This window comes from Tursiops truncatus, chromosome 2 (genome assembly GCF_011762595.2).
Source record: "Tursiops truncatus isolate mTurTru1 chromosome 2, mTurTru1.mat.Y, whole genome shotgun sequence".
NCBI classification, from domain to species: Eukaryota; Metazoa; Chordata; class Mammalia; order Artiodactyla; family Delphinidae; genus Tursiops; species Tursiops truncatus.
In genome coordinates, this window is record NC_047035.1 from 63,780,230 (window position 1) to 63,797,464 (window position 17,235).

Consider the following 17,235-nt stretch of genomic DNA (forward strand, 5'->3'; position numbering starts at 1 on the left):
TAGGCATAGAGGGACCATAACTCAACATAATAAAGGCCATATATGACAAACCCACAGCCAACAGCGTCCTCAATGGTGAAAAACTGAAACCATTTCCACTAAGCTCAGGAACAACACAAGGCTGCCACTCTCACCACTATTATTCAACATAGTTTTGGAAGTTTTAGCCACAGCGGTCAGAGAAGAAAAAGAAATAAAAGGAATCCAAATCGGAAAAGAAGAAGTAAAGCCATCACTGTTTACAGATGACACGATACTATACATAGAGAATCCTAAAGATGCTACCAGAAAACTACTAGAGCTAATCAATGAATTTGGTAAAGTAGCAGGATACAAAATTCATGCACAGAAATCTCTTGCATTCCTACACACTAATGATGAAAAATCTGAAAGTGAAATTAAGAAAGCACTCCCATTTACCATTGCAACAAAAAGAATAAAATACCTAGAAATAAACGTACCTAAGGAGACAAAAGACCTGTATGCAGAAAATTATAAGACACTGATGAAAGAAGTTAAAGATGATACAAATAGATGGAGAGATATACCATGTTCTTGGATTGGAAGAATCAACATTGTGAAAATGACTATATTACCCAAAGCAATCTACAGATTCAATGTAATCCCTATCAAACTACCAATGGCATTTTTCACAGAACTAGAACAAAAATTTTCACTAGTTGTTTGGAAACACAAAAGACCCTGAATAGCCAAAGCAATCTTGAGAAAGAAAAACGGAGCTGGAGGAGTCAGGCTCCCTGACTTCAGACTATACTACAAAGCTACAGTAATCAAGACAGTATGGTACTGGCACAAAAACAGAAGTATAGATCAATGGAACAGGATAGAATACCCAGAGATAAACCCATGCACATATGGTCACCTTATCTTTGATAAAGGAGTCAAGGTATACAATGGAGAAAAGACAGCGTCTCTAATAAGTGGTGCTGGGAAAACTGACCAGCTACATGTAAAAGAATGAAATTAGAGCACTCCCTAACACCATACACAAACGTAAACTCAAAATGGATTAAATACCTAAATGTAAGGCCAGACACTAACAAACCCTTGGAGTAAAACATAGGCAGAACACTCTATGACATAAATCACAGCAAGACCCTTTTTGACCCACCTCCTAGAAAAATGGAATTAAAAACAAAAACAAATGGGACCTAATGAAACCTAAAAGCTTTTGCACAGCAAAGGAAACCATAAACAAGATGAAAAGACAGCCCTCAGAATGGGAGAAAATATGTGCAAATGAAGCAACTGACAAAGGATTAATCTCCAAAATTTACAAGAAGCTCATGCAGCTCAATGTCAAAAAAGCAGAACAACCCAATCCAAAACTGGGCAGAAGACCTAAATAGACATTTCTCCAAAGAAGATATACAGATTGCCAACAAACACATGAAAGGATGCTCAACATCATTAATCGTTAGAGAAATGCGAGTCAAAACTACAATGTGATATCATCTCACACCGGTCAAAATGACCATCATCAAAAAATCTACAAATAATAAATGCTGGAGAGGGTATGGAGAAAAGGGAACCCTCTTGCACTGTTGGTGGGAATGTAAATTGATACAGTCACGATGGAGAACAGTATGGAGGTTCCTTAAAAAACTAAAAATAGAACTACTATACGACCCAGCAATCCCACTACTGGGCATATACCCTGAGAAAACCATAATTCAAAAAGAGTCATGTACCACAATGTTCATTGCAGCCCTATTTACAATAGCCAGGACATGGAAGCAACCTAAGTGTCCGTCGACAGATGAATGGATAAAGAAGATGTGGCACATATATACTATGGAATATTACTCAGCCATAAAAAGAAACGAAATTCAGTTATTTGTAGTGAGGTGGATGGACCTAGAGTCTGTCATACAGAGTGAAGTAAGTCAAAAAGAGAAAAACAAACACCGTATGCTAACACATATATATGGAATCCAAAAGAAAAAAAAATGGTCATGAAGAACCTAGGGGCAAGACAGGAATAAAGACACAGACCTACTAGAGAATGGACTTGAGGACACGGTGAGGGGGAAGGGTAAGCTGGGACAAAGTTAGAGACTGGTAGTGTATGTATGGACATATATACACTACCAAATGTAAACTAGATAGATAGTGGGAAGCAGTCTCAGCACAGGGAGATCAACTCGGTGCTTTGTTACCAGCTAGAAGGGTGGGGTAGGGAGGGTGGGAGGGAGGGAGACACAAGAGGGAGGAGATACGGGGCTATATGTATATGTATAACTGATTCACTTTGTTATAAAGCAGAAACTAACACACCATTGTAAAGCAATTATACTCCAATAAAAACTTAAAAAAATAAAAAAGAGGTAGAGGGGAACCTTCAGAGACAGGTCAACCCATCATAATATGCAGACCTTATTTGGATCTTGATTCAAATATACTAACTGTACAAATGAAGCAAAACAACTAAATCTGAACACTGAAAGGACATTTGATGATATTAAGGAATTATTGTTACTAATTTATAATATTTTATGAAATCCTTTGGTGGTTATGTTTTTTAAAGAGCCATTGTCTTTTAAAGATACATGCTGAAAAACTTACAGATGAAATAATATGATGTCTGGAATATGCTTCACATAATATGGAAAAGAGGAAGTATTTGAGTTATTGATGCAAAAAATAAAAGATAATACTGTTCCTATAATAAAGAGATGTTAATATTCCTGTAAGGAAGACTTGATATGATAGAGTAGCTCTGACAAGTAGAACTTTCTGCAATGATAGAAAGGTTATATGTGTGCTGTCCAGTATGGTGGAACTGTGGCTAGTAATAGTGAGGAACGGAAGTTTTAATTTTAATTTCATTTATTTAAAAAAAAACAAAAAAACAAAACAGGGACTTTCCCTGGTGGCCCAGCAGTTAAAACTTCACCTTCCAATGCAGGGTGTACGGGTTCAATCCCTGGTCCAGGAGCTAAGATCCCACAAGCCTCTTGGCCAGAAAACCAAAAATATAAAACAGAAGCAATATAATAACAAATTCAGTAAAGACTTTAAAAACAGTCCACATCGAAAAAGTCTTAAAAAATAAATATATGGCTAATACGTGCCAGGTAGGACAATACATTTCTTGAGGATTAGTATATTTAGTCAATAATCAAAACATAATTACCTTCTCAGCTACTGTATGGTGCTGGGATCCTTTTTCAGATCCTTTTATTCGTATAGTCCTTCCTGTAGTTTAGGAAAAGAATATATATTTGGGGGAGGGCTACTACTTAAAAACTCCTATATTGTTTGTTTACTCATAGAAGCTTTTAACTTGGTTTTTTTTGAAAGGAATACTTTAAATTCAGTTCAAACATTTGCTTTCTTTCCAGAACCTTTCCAGAAATACTTGTGTGTTATTTTTTTGTTCTACTCTGTGTGTGGTGGTGGTGCTGTTTTTTAATTTGGGAGCAAGGGAAAATGAAAAATAGTGTATTTTTAGAATCATAATAAATCTAACTTTCTTTAATTTTAATCCCATGAATTTGTTGGCTGCCATATGATGTTTAAATACAGAATATTTTAGAATTTGATAAAAATCCATGTTCAGTTCTATTCACAATATCCTTTTGAATGTTGATTTACATAGTATTATGTGATAATATCTGGTAGTCTACGAATTTTAATTATGTTAAGAATTTTAATGGTGATACTTGTAGGAATGATCTAATTTTATAAAATTTGGTTTACTCTGTGGTATATTTTCCTTGAGGTTTATTTGATTTCTAAGTGGTTTCTAAGCAACAAATGCATATGCTGGGGTTTTTTTGTTGTTTTTTTTTTAAAGATCAAAGTGCTATGGCAGGGGGTGGGGGACAGAAAGGGTTTTTTTTGTTGGTTTTTTTTTTTTAATTTATTTATTTATTTATTTTTGGCTGTGTTGGGTCTTCGTTTCTGCGCGAGGGCTTTCTCTAGTTTCAGCGGGCGGGGGCCACTCTTGATCGCGGTGCGCGGGCCTCTCACTGTCGCGGCCTCTCTTCTTGCGGAGCACAGGCTGCGGACACACAGGCTCAGTAGTTGTGGCTCATGGGCCCAGTTGCTCCGCGGCATGTGGGATCTTCCCAGACCGGGGCTCGAACCCGTGTCCCCTGAATTGGCAGGCAGATTCTCAACCACTGCACCACCAGGGAAGCCCCGTATGCTGTTTTTGTAATGGACTTTTATGGTAGATCCACTCAAGCTGATTTTATAACATTCTACATAAATACTTCTATTTGAAGTTTCTCATAACTTCTATATAACTACTATTGGAAAATGAAATTTTCTTCTTTTCCTAGGCTTGAAATTGAGGTTATGCATTCAAAAGAGATGATGGAGTTCAGATTGAATTCTTTGATACTAACACTTTCTTCTTTCTCCTCCTTTTCCCCTTGTAGCCGCAGAAAACACCTATTTTCTCGTGATAAACTAAAGCTTTTTCTGAAGCAACACTGTGAACCACAAGATGGAATCATTAAAATTAAGGTAATCGGAACAGTGATATTATTTGTTGGAAAGAAGGGGAAAAAAGAGAAAAATGAGCGATGTTATAAAGTTGTAACATTGTAGAAATGTTACTCCAAATTTGGTTGAAAATAGCTCTCTTTTTATCTGGAGCCAGTTTTAGTAATTTTCATTGGATTAAATACTGTTTTTTGCAATTGCTAGAATTGCTGAGTGGGTCAGGTACTTCCACTGTTTTCCTTGTGTAAAAAAGGTCAACCAGGGCTTCTCTGGTGGCACAGTGGTTGAGAGTCTGCCTTCCGATGCAGGGGACACGGGTTCGTGCCCCGGTCCGGGAAGATCCCACATGCCGCGGAGCGGCTGGGCCCGTGAGCCATGGCCGCTGAGCCTGCGCGTCCGGAGCCTGTGCTCCGCAACAGGAGAGGCCACAACAGTGAGAGGCCCGTGTACCGCAAAAAAAAAAAAAAAAAAAGATCAACCAAGACAGATGAGAATAGAGGGAAAACTTGGAAAAAGAAAAGTTATGGGGAGAAATCCCTGGTGGTCCAGTGGTTAGGACTCCACCTTTCCACTGCATGGAGCGTGGGTTCAATCCCCGGTTGGGGAACTAAAATCCCGCAAGCCACGTGGCTAAAAAAAAAAAAAAGTTATGCGTGTAGGGCAGCTAGTGCTTTCTAATAGTGTAGTACTGGCTCACAAAAACAGATTCAAAGAACAGTGCTAAAATAGATCCTACTAGATAGGAAAACAATATATATATAATAAAAAGAATCTCAGAGACCAATACTAAGCAGATAGATTATATTTTATTCATAACCATTCAGAGGGAAAAAATCAAGTTTAGAAACCTCACATTGTATACTAAGTAAAAAGTTAAATGGTGAAACTAAAACTGGTTTTTTTTAATGAGAAATATTTAACTCATACTGGGAGAGAGACACTAAGTAGAAAAGCAAAAGAATGGGTTAGAGAGATGTATGCATGTGTCAAAAATCAGCTACTGTATGCTTAAGATTTGTGCATTTCATCATATGTAAATGTTACATCAAAAGAAAAGATATGAATTAAAAGAATAGATGAATTTACTCTATGTGAAAAGTAGCATTTCAAATCTAGAGACCAAGATAGATTATTTAATAAATAGAACTGGGACCCTTGGTTAACTATTTGAAAAAATAAAGTTGGGTCTAACTCCAAAAAAAAAACAGGACATGAGATAACTCTTAATGTCATTTATGCTGAAGTACTTAGAAGGAGCAGTAGAAAAGAAGTACCAAAGATGAGATTGATTTGACAATATAAACTTATGTAGGTTTAAAAATGTCATGAATATATTTCAAGGGCAAGTGCTGGAGGAAAAATACTTTCAGTGAATACAGTGAAGAGCTCAAATCAATTATAAAACATAAGCACCCCATTAGAAAAATAGACATGATCAAACTTCACAGTGGATGAAGTATTAAAACTTGAAAACACATAAGATAGAATCATCTGAAATAAATAATTTCTAAAATATTTGTCTTTGATAAGAGAACATAATTTAAGCATTCTGTCTATATAGTATTGAACAGGTAGCCATGTAGAATGATGCTTGCAAAAAGTTGATTTAGATACTTGTGATAAGTGGCTAGAACAGTGCCTGACACTTGATAGGCAGTCAGTGAATATGTGAGTAGTTGCATATGTGTATCATAAATAGCCAGCCTAACTTTCTAAGATCTCTTACACATCAGTGAACAAAAACAACCTAATTAGGGAAAAAATGTTGAAGGACATCAGCAGTTATTCACCAAGGAAAACAAAGTCAGTAAACATGAAAAGAAATTCAACTTTACTTAATAAATATTGAAAGTTAAGGTGACAGTAAGCATTTTTCTCTTAGAGTGTAATGAAAGATGGTTAGTGGATATTCTAGTATACTTGCACACACGCACACACCCCCTCAAAACAACAAAGTTTGGGGACTTCCCTGGTGGTCCAGTGGTAAAGAATCCGTCTTCCAATGCAGGGGACGCGGGTGCTATCCCTGGTCGGGGAACTAAGATCCCACATGCTGTGGGGCAACTTAAGCCCGTGTGCCACAACTACTGAGCTTGTGTGCTCTGGAGTCCGCGAACCACAACTAGAGAGCCTGTGCACCACAATGAAAGATTCTGCATGCCACAACTAAGACCCGACGCAGCCAAATAAATAAGTAAATAACAACAACAAAGTTTGATAACCTGTGTGTGAGTGTAGACTGCTGTTACGAGTACCTGCAAGAACACAAAGATGTGGTATTTTTGTTTATTGTGTGTGTTGTGTGTGTGAATGAGGACACCTTGGCAATTAATATATTAAAACCTCTTTTGACCTTTTTTGGGTATGTATTTGAGAAGAAACCACCCATTCATACTTAAAGGGCAGTTCTCTACATTCACAGGTTATTTAAGTGGGATAGTAGACAGCCATCTTAATGGAATTTATTTTAATGTAAAATCTTAATGGACTCTAGATTTACTCTGATGGCCAGAACTGATTGACTTTTAGGTGTTAACAGCTATGTTCTACCAAAAGTAAAAATATTATATAGAAAATTGAATTCCAAGTAGAAGCATTCCTATTTTGTTAATAACTTAAAATTTTGTATCATCACATTTTCTGTATTTCTGTAAATGGCATTTTTTTTTTTTGGAGAGAAAGAAAGAGTGATGATCTTGGCCGTTAGACCAGAAGTAATCTTCAGAATTGCTTAATCAAAAATAAGAAGTTTAGGGACTTCCCTGGTTGTTCAGGGGTTAAGAATCCATCTTCCACTTCCCTGGTGGTGCAGTGGTTAAGAATCCGCCTGCCAATTCAGGAAACATGGGTTTGAGCCCTGGTCCGGGAAGATTCTACATGCCACAGAGCAGCTAAGGCTGTGCACCACAACTACTGAAGCCCACGCGCCTAGAGCCCGTGCTCTGCAGCAAGAGAGGCAACCGCAATGAGAAGCCCACACACCGCAATGAAGAGTAGCCCCCACTTGCCACAACTAGAGAAAGCCCATGTGCAGCAACAAAGACCCAATGCAGCAAAAAATAAATAAATAAATAAATAAATTTATTTATTTATTTTAAAAAAGAATCCGCCTTCCAATGCAGGGGACGCAGGTTCGATCCCTGGTTGGGGAACTAAGATCCCACATGCCACGGGGCAACTAAGCCTATGCACTCTAGAGCCCACACGCCACAACTAGGGAGCCCGCACTCTGGAGCCTGCGCACCACAACTAAAGATCCTGCATGCCACACCGAAGATCCCGCGTGCCACACCTAAGACCTGATGCAGCCAATTAAATAAATAAATATATTTTAAAAAGAAGAGGTTTAGAGTTGGACATGGATGAAAGGTGAATAAGTTCCAAATACGAAGTAGAAGGAGGGAAACTCTTGATTTTAGCAAATTATCCTAGAACCACACCACTCATGGTAAAGATGAGGTTGACTTCTCCAAACATAAATTTTGAGTTGAAACTTTATAGGAATTGATCAATATTTCTGCTTTTATCCAGACCAACTTTAAAATTTGATACATAAAGTATCTAAGTTATCACTCCAAACTGGGGGGAAAACCTATTCAGCAGTTATAAATGGCTAAAAATATATTGGTTTAATACAGTGGATTTTTTAATATTAAATATATGGATTTTTTATTTACATAGGAAATCTCATACAAAATTAGTGAAAAGCAAACAAAAAAGATTATTGTATAAATGTAATTTTGAGATAGTTTTAGAATTCAGGAAACTTGAAGCATTCTTGAGTACTTTATGGTGAAGCAATCCTTTGAATTGTTGTTTTATTTATGGTAAATCTGATTAATTATATAGTTTTTTAAAGGATCAAGAAATAAAATATATGTTACTGCATAATACACATAAAATTCTAATGGTTTTGACCTGGTCTTTAACAGTAATCATATGATATGTTAGAGCTTATTTATATATGGTTTACTAATGTGTTATTATTGTACCCTGTGTCTTTTTTTTAATGAAGGCATCATCTCTTTCAACGTATAAAATAGCAGAACAAGATTTTTCTTATTTTTTCCCTGATGATCCACCCACATTTATCTTCAGTCTGGCTAACAGAAGAAGAGGGAGACCTCCCAAACGAGTATCTGTTAGTCAGGTAAGTAGAGAATAGATAAAAACTACATTGTAGTTCTTAATAAAACTAACCACAATTAAGAGTGGGATTTGGCTCCCTTCCCCTCTGTAGCCTGTAAGAAGGAACACATTCCTTCACACACAGAAAAGGTGTGTACTGTATGTTAATAACTGCTTAGCAATGCGGCTTGTAGAAGTTTCAAGGGTGAATTAGACATGATTCTCATGCCACAGGGATTTTATACTGAAGTGGAAGCAAGCCTATAAGCAATCACTAAAATGTAAAGCAGAATGAAATACAGGGAATAAATTATGGAATTGAAATGTAAAGATCATTTAGAAGATACGAGATAATGGTATCACAATTAAGCAGGCTAGAGACCTTAATTTCCCAAGAAATAAAGTAAAAATAAACTTTTGACATGTTTAATATTGGCTACAGAAATGTCTCTGACATGTCTTTTCTCTGTCTCTTTCTTATTTGACGTCTGCACCATCTAGTTTATAAAGTACCCTGGAAGATTTTTGTTTGTTTGTTTTTCTAATGCATATTTTTAAGGCTCCTCTTATATATTACTCGTTGTTTTTCCTGGGAGGTTTTTGTAGTAACTTGTAGAACTATAGGATTAACTCATATTCTATATGTTACTATGATTAGAGTTAATAAATGTTCAGTTATACTTTAAATAAAACCTTAGTATAAAGTATAATTGAATTTTTTGTTTTTTATTTTTACTGTAAGAACAAAGCAGACCATAAGTTTACAACTTCAGTGGTTCTACAACTTTAGTTTTCTGGGTTTTTGTTTTTGGTTTGTTTTTTTTTTTAGGAGGACAGCATTGCTAATAAACAGACTGTTGCAGGTTATAGGAACAGAGCTACTAAAGAAAGAGACAAACTTTTGAAACAAGAAATGAAGTCACTGGGTGAGTTTTAATGTAAAGGATATACCAAAGATCTTGGCAAACAAAACAGGCTTAATAAATGTTAGTTCTCCAATTCCTTCACCTTCATTTGTTGTCTGCCTTCTTAACATCTTTTTTCTCTCCAAAAACTGTTAGTTATAGGAAAGAATATTTCTCTGTGCCCAGGCAGGGGGTGTTTCTAAAATGGCATATTTCTGTTTTTGTTTTTCTTAAGCATAGTTTTTTCCCTCAGATTATAATTAATTTCTTTACTAAATGGGATCTCTGTTTATCTCTTAAAACAGTATTTCAGGGCATAACATATCCCCTGCTGAACTGACCTAATGCTAGATTAAGCACAAGTTGGCAGTTTCTAGGGCTTTCAAACTGTTTTGGGCCATTTTTGTTTGATTCCTACAGCCTTATAAAACACTGCTTCCCAAATGTGACTGTACACAGGAATCGCTTACAAATCTTACTAAAATGAAGATTCTAAATTAGTAGACCTGGGTGGGAGAAGAGATTCTGCAGTTGCAACAAGGTGATACCTTGCTGCTGGTCTTAGGGCCACGCTTTGAATAGCAGGGCTTTCAAAGGCAGGTATATGTGTTTGTCCCACCGCAGTAGTTTGTCTTAAACACAGCCAACTTGCTCTTCCCATTTTAATCACTTGCTGACTCCCTCCAGGAATTTACAACCCCTGGGAGTCTCTCTTGATCTCATTTAACCTTAAGATATTTCAGGGATTCTTTTGTTACATTAAAAAAATGTGTTATTTTCTGTCTGTGTACCTTTCTAAGTTTGACCTTCTCCACAGCTTTTGAAAAGGCTAAATTAAAAAGAGAAAAAGCAGATGCCCTAGAGGCAAAGAAAAAAGAAAAGGAAGATAAAGAGAAAAAGAAGGAAGAATTGAAGAAAATTGTTGAAGAAGAGAGACTGAAGAAGAAAGAAGAAAAAGAGAGGCTTAAAATAGAAAGAGAAAAGGTATACTCAAGTATATTAGTTACGCCCTGCACAGATAGTTAATAGTATTTTATATATTTAAATTCATGGTTAATTTTTCAAATGCTTTTATCACTTTCATTTACATTTATAGTTGTGCATAGAGCACTGATAAACAGTACTGGTTTATCTCCCTTTTGCTTTGGAAGGTTTAATGAATGATTTAAGGTTCAACATATATGCATGCCTTTACACCTCAAAGCCTCTTCTAAAGTACAATTCTAAAGTTGATTTTCTTCATTATTTAGACTTCCATATTTAGGGAAGACAATATATGTAAAACTTTCAAAAGTAAAATACATCGTTAGAAAAGTACAGTAAAATGCATGATTAATAAGAATTAGTGCAGTGTTCCTATTCTCCTTAAAGAATAAGGTATCTGTGATAATAGGTATTTCAGCAAATCTTTGATTATAATCTTCAGCGGTAGATATTCCTTAGAGAATTCTATAGCTAGTTTCTTCTAAAGTCAGTCATTGTCATTGGTTTTCTGGGATATTCACAAGTAGCCTAGGTGTTACACATTGTGCTCATTTAAATTGCATGTGTTTCTTGAATTATTATAGCCCCTTGGGTGGGAGTAGGGAGTGTCTGATACATGTTTACTCCAGAAAAATGTAGAAAACAAAAAAAAAAACCACTGTAATGTAAATGGTAACATTTAGAGATAGCATTAATACTTTGATTAATTTATTTCTAGTCTTTATTCTGGGCCTTGAAGAATAAGATCCAGTATTTATAATTTTGTATATATATTTTTTGTTTAACATTATAAACATTCCATCATGGTATTAAATAAACTAAATAAGTGAGGTGGAATTTTTAGTGACTGCATATAATCGTTAATCAAATAGATATAGGTAAACGTTTAAAAATTTTTGCTCATAAATAATGATACTTTGTTCAAATTTATGAACAAAAGTCTTTCCTCTTTTTGGATTGTGTCTCTGGATAAATTTGTAGAACTGAAATAATAGATCAAGGGTAAGAACATTTTTAAAACTTTCTATACATGGTGGACATAAGTATTTGTTTGCCAGAGGTACTTATGTATATTCCTTAGCAACAGTGAATGAAAATACCCATCTCATTACATCCTGCAAGAATTATTTGGGGGAAAGGGGAGCTTATTTCAGCAGACCGCTCGAAGCACAGTTAATAAGTTCTATAACTATCTAGTTGTTTCATGTTAAATTTGATAAGTGTATATCTGTTTATTTTCAGTGTTACTAAATTTCAAAGAAAGAATATTAACGTATATTAAACATATGTATTATTACATACATTAACATATATTTATTGGAAATAATTATAATAAAATATTTTGTTTACATTTTGCTTTATTAGAGACTTTTTAGGGTCAGTATTTATCTTGCAGTTTCAAATACCAGAAACAAGAAGTAAGGGTTTCAAAAGACCGAGTGAGCGAAAAGTTCACCAATTGTATACTGTCCCCTCTGTGTGTCTCTAGGCAGTTAGTCAGGTTTAAATGAATCTTGAAGACAAATGTATTACAAATATAAGGGGAGATTTTATTTTAGGTACTCTAATAACTTCTTACCTCTTTAGTTAAGATCTAATTGATTTAAAGTAGAGGGAGAGCTGCTGTAGACAGGGTTGGTTTGAATTAATATTTATCCAGGAGCTGCTATGTGTTGAACATTTTTCGTCTTTGTAGCGGTTCTGTCAGGCAGGCATTGTTTTCATCAGTGGTTTTAACACTTTAATGTGCATTAGAATCACCAGAAGTGCTTATTAAAACATCAGTTGCTGGGTCCCAAACCCAGAGTTCATGGTTCAATAGGTCTAGGTAGGGCTCATGTAATTGTATTTCTTACTAGTTCTGAGGTGATGCTGATGCTGCCTTATAAATTTCTTATAAGAATTTTTATTAACCTTTTGTTTTAGGAAAGAGAGAAATTGCGTGAAGAAAAGAAAAAGTATATGGAATACTTAAAACAGTGGAGTAAACCTAGAGAAGACATGGAATGTGATGATCTTAAGGTATGAGCATGTTCTGTGATGTTTCACACACCTGCGTGACAGAGGAAATAGCCAGTTAAGCAAATGCTTATATTTAGACTTCCAAAGTAACATTGTTAGTATTTTATAACAAGATTTGATAATGATTCTTATTCTGTGGAAATAGTAGGTCATCTGTGCTATCCTTGGTAGTCCAGTAACCACCGGGGCCAGGCGTACATTTAGTTTGATTGCTAGACAAAGATTCTGCTCATCTCCAGAAATAACCAAAGTATCCAAACCAAACTCGTTCATCTCGGTTTATAAGGAACCATTTCTAAGTCAATAGATGATGGATTAATTCTGTTTCATATCCTAAGGAAAATACTGCATTGAAGAGCATATTGACATGGCTAATGCCTTGACCTCAGAATCGAGGTTAGGAGTCCTTCTTAACTAGGAAAGGTAGTCAGAAGTATAGTTCAGCCTAAAGATACGTTCTTAGTTTGATGAAGGAAAAAGTCCCTAGAGACTGTGATTTAGTAAAGTTGGAATAAAGCCACAGCATCTATAATTTTTAAAGTTCCAAAGGGGATTATGATAAACATCCAGTGTTGAGAACCACATGAAATAATTCTTTACATGAAATTATTCTTTTAGGTAAAGAGTATATCTATCGTTTACAATTTCCTGTACTTGGTTCAAATAGTTATATAAATTGTTTAATCTTGCAGGAACTTCCAGAACCAACTCCAGTGAAAACTAGACTACCTCCTGAAATCTTTGGTGATGCTCTGATGGTTTTGGAGTTCCTTAATGCATTTGGGGAGCTTTTTGATCTTCAAGATGAGTTTCCTGAGGGAGTTACCCTAGGCAAGTGCTATTGCTGTGTTGTAGTTCACGCTAAAATTAGTGGCTTAAAGGAACAAGTTATTCTCTCTCAAAGTTCTGTGGAGTCACTGGACCCAGCTCTCCAGTCCTTTCTTGGGGTCCTTCATGTGATTACAGTCAGACAGTGGCTGGGACTGAAGTCATCTGAAGGCTCATCTGGCTAGATGTTCAAGATGGCTTCTTCACACACGTGCCTGATGCCTCGGTGCTCCTCCACATGGCGTCCCACTCCATCAGAGTAGCCTGCACTTCTTATGTGGCAGCTGAGTGCTCCAAGAGTCTGGAAGCAGAAACTGCCAGTTTTCTTAAAGGCCAGGCCTGGAACTAGCAAGCCTTACTTCTGCCATATTCCATTAGTTAGGCCTACTGGGATTCAAGGAGGCAAAGGAATAGACTCTACTTCTTGAGGGTGGCATGGTATGTAAGTGCTTGGAGGGGAGAAATTGACAGCCGTATTTGGAGACAAGTTATTGCCTAACTTTAATTTATGATTCTATTTTGTCTCTGCACTTACATACTATTACTTTTTATTTACATCATTTATAAGAGCTAAATTAGTATGAGAAGGGCTTTGGATCCCATTTTAGATTTTTAGCTGACCAATAGCAAAATAATTTTCTTAAGATCCAAATAAAGATTCTCAAAGACAGAATTATAATGCCACTCTTACTTTAATAAGAGTAAATTCTTCAGGAGGGCTTTCACATTCCCTCAGTTTTTCTTTATGAGCTAGGTGAAGCATGAATCATTGTGCCTTACAGATCAAGAAGGTCTAAACAACGCTGGTTTAGGTAAGAAGTTTAGGTTAGATGAATTAGATGAGAAACATTTATGACTTGAACACAATTTTAGGATTACACCTAATGCTGATGATTACCTCTTATGTGCACTATTTGGTAAACAGTAATGTCCCACATAGCTCTTCAGAACAGTGGGACAACAATAACAAATCTTTGGCATTGTTATTCAAGTTAGAGTAAAATTATAATTTTTAATATATGCCTTAATTTGCATCTCAAATTTAAATTAGATGAAATACTGTATCGATCTACTGAGACTAATTTGGCTTTCTTTGAATGCAGTGATTTTGGCTTATGATTTTATTGTATTTTATTGTAATCATTATGAATTATTTTTGATTTTGGCTTGAATAATACTTGGCTCTACTTTGATAAATGGGCAGTTAAGAAAATAGTTACACAGGCTATTGTTGATTAAAATGTTTATTATTCCAATGGAGTTGTTTTTTCAGTACATGACCAGAACTTTAAATTCATTTTAAACATTTTATTCGCAGAAGTGTTAGAGGAAGCTCTTGTAGGAAATGACAGTGAAGGCCCACTATGTGAATTGCTTTTTTTCTTCCTGACTGCCATCTTCCAGGCGATAGCTGAAGAAGAAGAGGAAGTAGCCAAAGAGCAAATAACTGATGCTGACACCAAAGGTCAGAATCCAGTGTTATTGCTTGCTGATAGTAGCTTTGTAGTGAAACTAATTTTTGATTAGTTAATTTTTAACTTTACTTGGCTTTTACAGTTATAAAATTGCTGGATTTTTGAGTCATATACTAGCAACACATCATCAGTTGTCTTAGAACAACTTTGTTTTAATGTATCCTGTTTCTGATGGCCTTAAAAATGCTGCAGCCCCCACCCCACCAATCTATCTTGCTTTTTACTCCTTTAGATTTCTCCTGCTATTTAGGAGCATTACAGATTTCATTGACTAGTATCTGTAATTCCAAGAAATTCTACTAAATAGCACTAATTTTTTTTCCCCACCTAAGGAATTACTTCACTTGTTGTTATTAATACTTTAAATTGAAAATATTACCACTGATTTCATTTCCTATCTGACAATTTTTAGACCAGAGTTAAATAAAATTTAGTTTTTAAATTTCACTAATCGGTTTGAACTAGAAATTTTGCTCTTTAAATTCTATACAGTTAAGTATCTGGAGTCAGCGTGTGGTACATATTAATGTAGGAATAATTCTTGGGGAAACTCTTTTTTATTTTTAATACAGAGTAGAGTATGTTCACTGTTTTATTTAGGATTTACCTCAATCAGGGGAATTGTTAAGCATTTATATTAAAAGGTTGATTTGACTTCCTGAATAATGCTCTCTGTGAATTTTGCCACATATGACATGGGAATATTAAATAATACTTTAGTGTATTCCATAAAAATTTACAATAAGAAATAACTATTTAGAGACATCTTGATAGCAGAATCTTGGGAGAAAAAAAATGGGACATTCCTCCATTCAGATAGCATCGTTGCCCGTAGATAATTTGAGCTGATTTCCTTTATGCCTGGTCGATGAAGCAATAGGATTATTATGAGTATGTAGCCAATGTCAGCTGCCTTTTGATTTTACAGGCTGAGTTCAAGCAAAATATATTCTCTAGCTTGAGTGCTAGTCACCATAGGTCCCTTATCAAGGCCATTTTAGCAATGTGGTCCTCATTGTCATCTCAGATGATTTAGTCAATTAAATGAAACTCTACTAAAGGGAAGACAGAAGGGTAAATCCATTTATAAAACATATAAAGATTTTCTAATGACAAGTATGAGCACTAAAGATGGATAATCTATGAGAGACAATGTAACGTATATTCATTCTTTTAGCCTTTAGGTTTTCTTAATGACCAATAACATCACAGTGTTATTGACCAAATTCTGACCTTAATACAAGACATAAAGCTTTTTTTAATTCAGGATTTGAAGCAGGTGAATTTTGTAGTTTTGGAAATCCTGATGACAAACAGTGGAGTCAAAAGGAAATTGTATTGGAAAATCAGCTAATGTAAAGGAAACACATATGTAACTGTTGACGTTTGTATTGCCATTATATTTTCTATTCATGATTTGTTTGATCTGCAATTTTTATAGCTCTACTCCTATGCAGAACTGTCTATAAAGTCTACCTCTGAATAAGTATTGACCATTAAATAAAGGTTTTAATGCTCCTTTTGAAACTATTTAAATGTTAGGGAGGGAGAAAAAATTACTCCAGGAATTTCACCCTTCTCCCACTTGCATATTATTATTGGCCACATTTTAAATGGTTATTTCAGTTTCATTAAGGGCCCTAGGCTGTTCCCCCCGGGTATTTTTCATATGTTCTCCCATCTCAGTAACAAAAAAGCTCTTCCATAGTCTTCCTGAAAGCAACTGAATAATCAAATGGGATTGAATATTCTTTTACTTCCTCTTTAGCTGGTCTTATTATGTAAGGTGTTTCTTGCTATTTTTAGAAATTGGGCAGAAGGTAAAAGCATGAATTTATCTTAGTGATGAAAAAACTGAGGTTCGGTGCGGTTATTTACTGAAGATCACAAAGATAGTAAGTGACCACAAAGCTAGTAAGACACTGTATATATATGCATTGTTTCATTTAATCCTCATACCACCCTTGTGAGGAAGATATAATTATTTTCTGCCTTTTACATATAAAGAAACTTAGTCTTAAGGAGTTTAATTAACTTGCCCAAAGACATTTGGCTAATAAGAAAGTGACAGGATAAAAACTCAGGCACTCTGGCCTAGAGCCTCATAATGACTGTTATATTACCTTATTATATGGCAAAGAAGTAATTATCTGTCTTCAAGAACATCTAATTTCTTTGGTCTTTGGTCTCCCTGTTTTTATATCAAATCTTGGAAATTTTGACCAGCAATTTTTTAACTCTTCTATTAAAAATATCAATTCCTCTTGTTAGTCTTACATCATGAACTTAAATGCCTTTCAAAGTACAGGAAAAAGAGCATTCTCCTTATATAGAATAGTTTTGTGTATTTGCTGAGATGTTATTGTTTAGTGTTGAAATTGTGTGTACCTAATTCTAGATTATGATGGTGATAAATA

At 35.3% G+C, this 17,235-nt stretch overlaps 1 protein-coding gene across 4 annotated transcripts in view; it reads left to right on the forward strand.

The window, feature by feature from the left end:
- BAZ1A (bromodomain adjacent to zinc finger domain 1A) overlaps window positions 1-17,235 on the forward strand; it is a 93,427-nt gene that overhangs the window by 40,072 nt on the left and 36,120 nt on the right. For all 4 annotated transcript variants that reach the window (XM_019924042.3, XM_073800558.1, XM_019924043.3 and 1 more), the window contains 7 exons: window positions 4,410-4,497; window positions 8,492-8,626; window positions 9,434-9,530; window positions 10,327-10,493; window positions 12,420-12,515; window positions 13,208-13,346; window positions 14,662-14,808. In XM_019924042.3, the coding sequence (XP_019779601.2) occupies window positions 4,410-4,497; window positions 8,492-8,626; window positions 9,434-9,530; window positions 10,327-10,493; window positions 12,420-12,515; window positions 13,208-13,346; window positions 14,662-14,808 (869 nt within the window). The remainder of the gene's footprint in view (window positions 1-4,409; window positions 4,498-8,491; window positions 8,627-9,433; window positions 9,531-10,326; window positions 10,494-12,419; window positions 12,516-13,207; window positions 13,347-14,661; window positions 14,809-17,235) is intronic.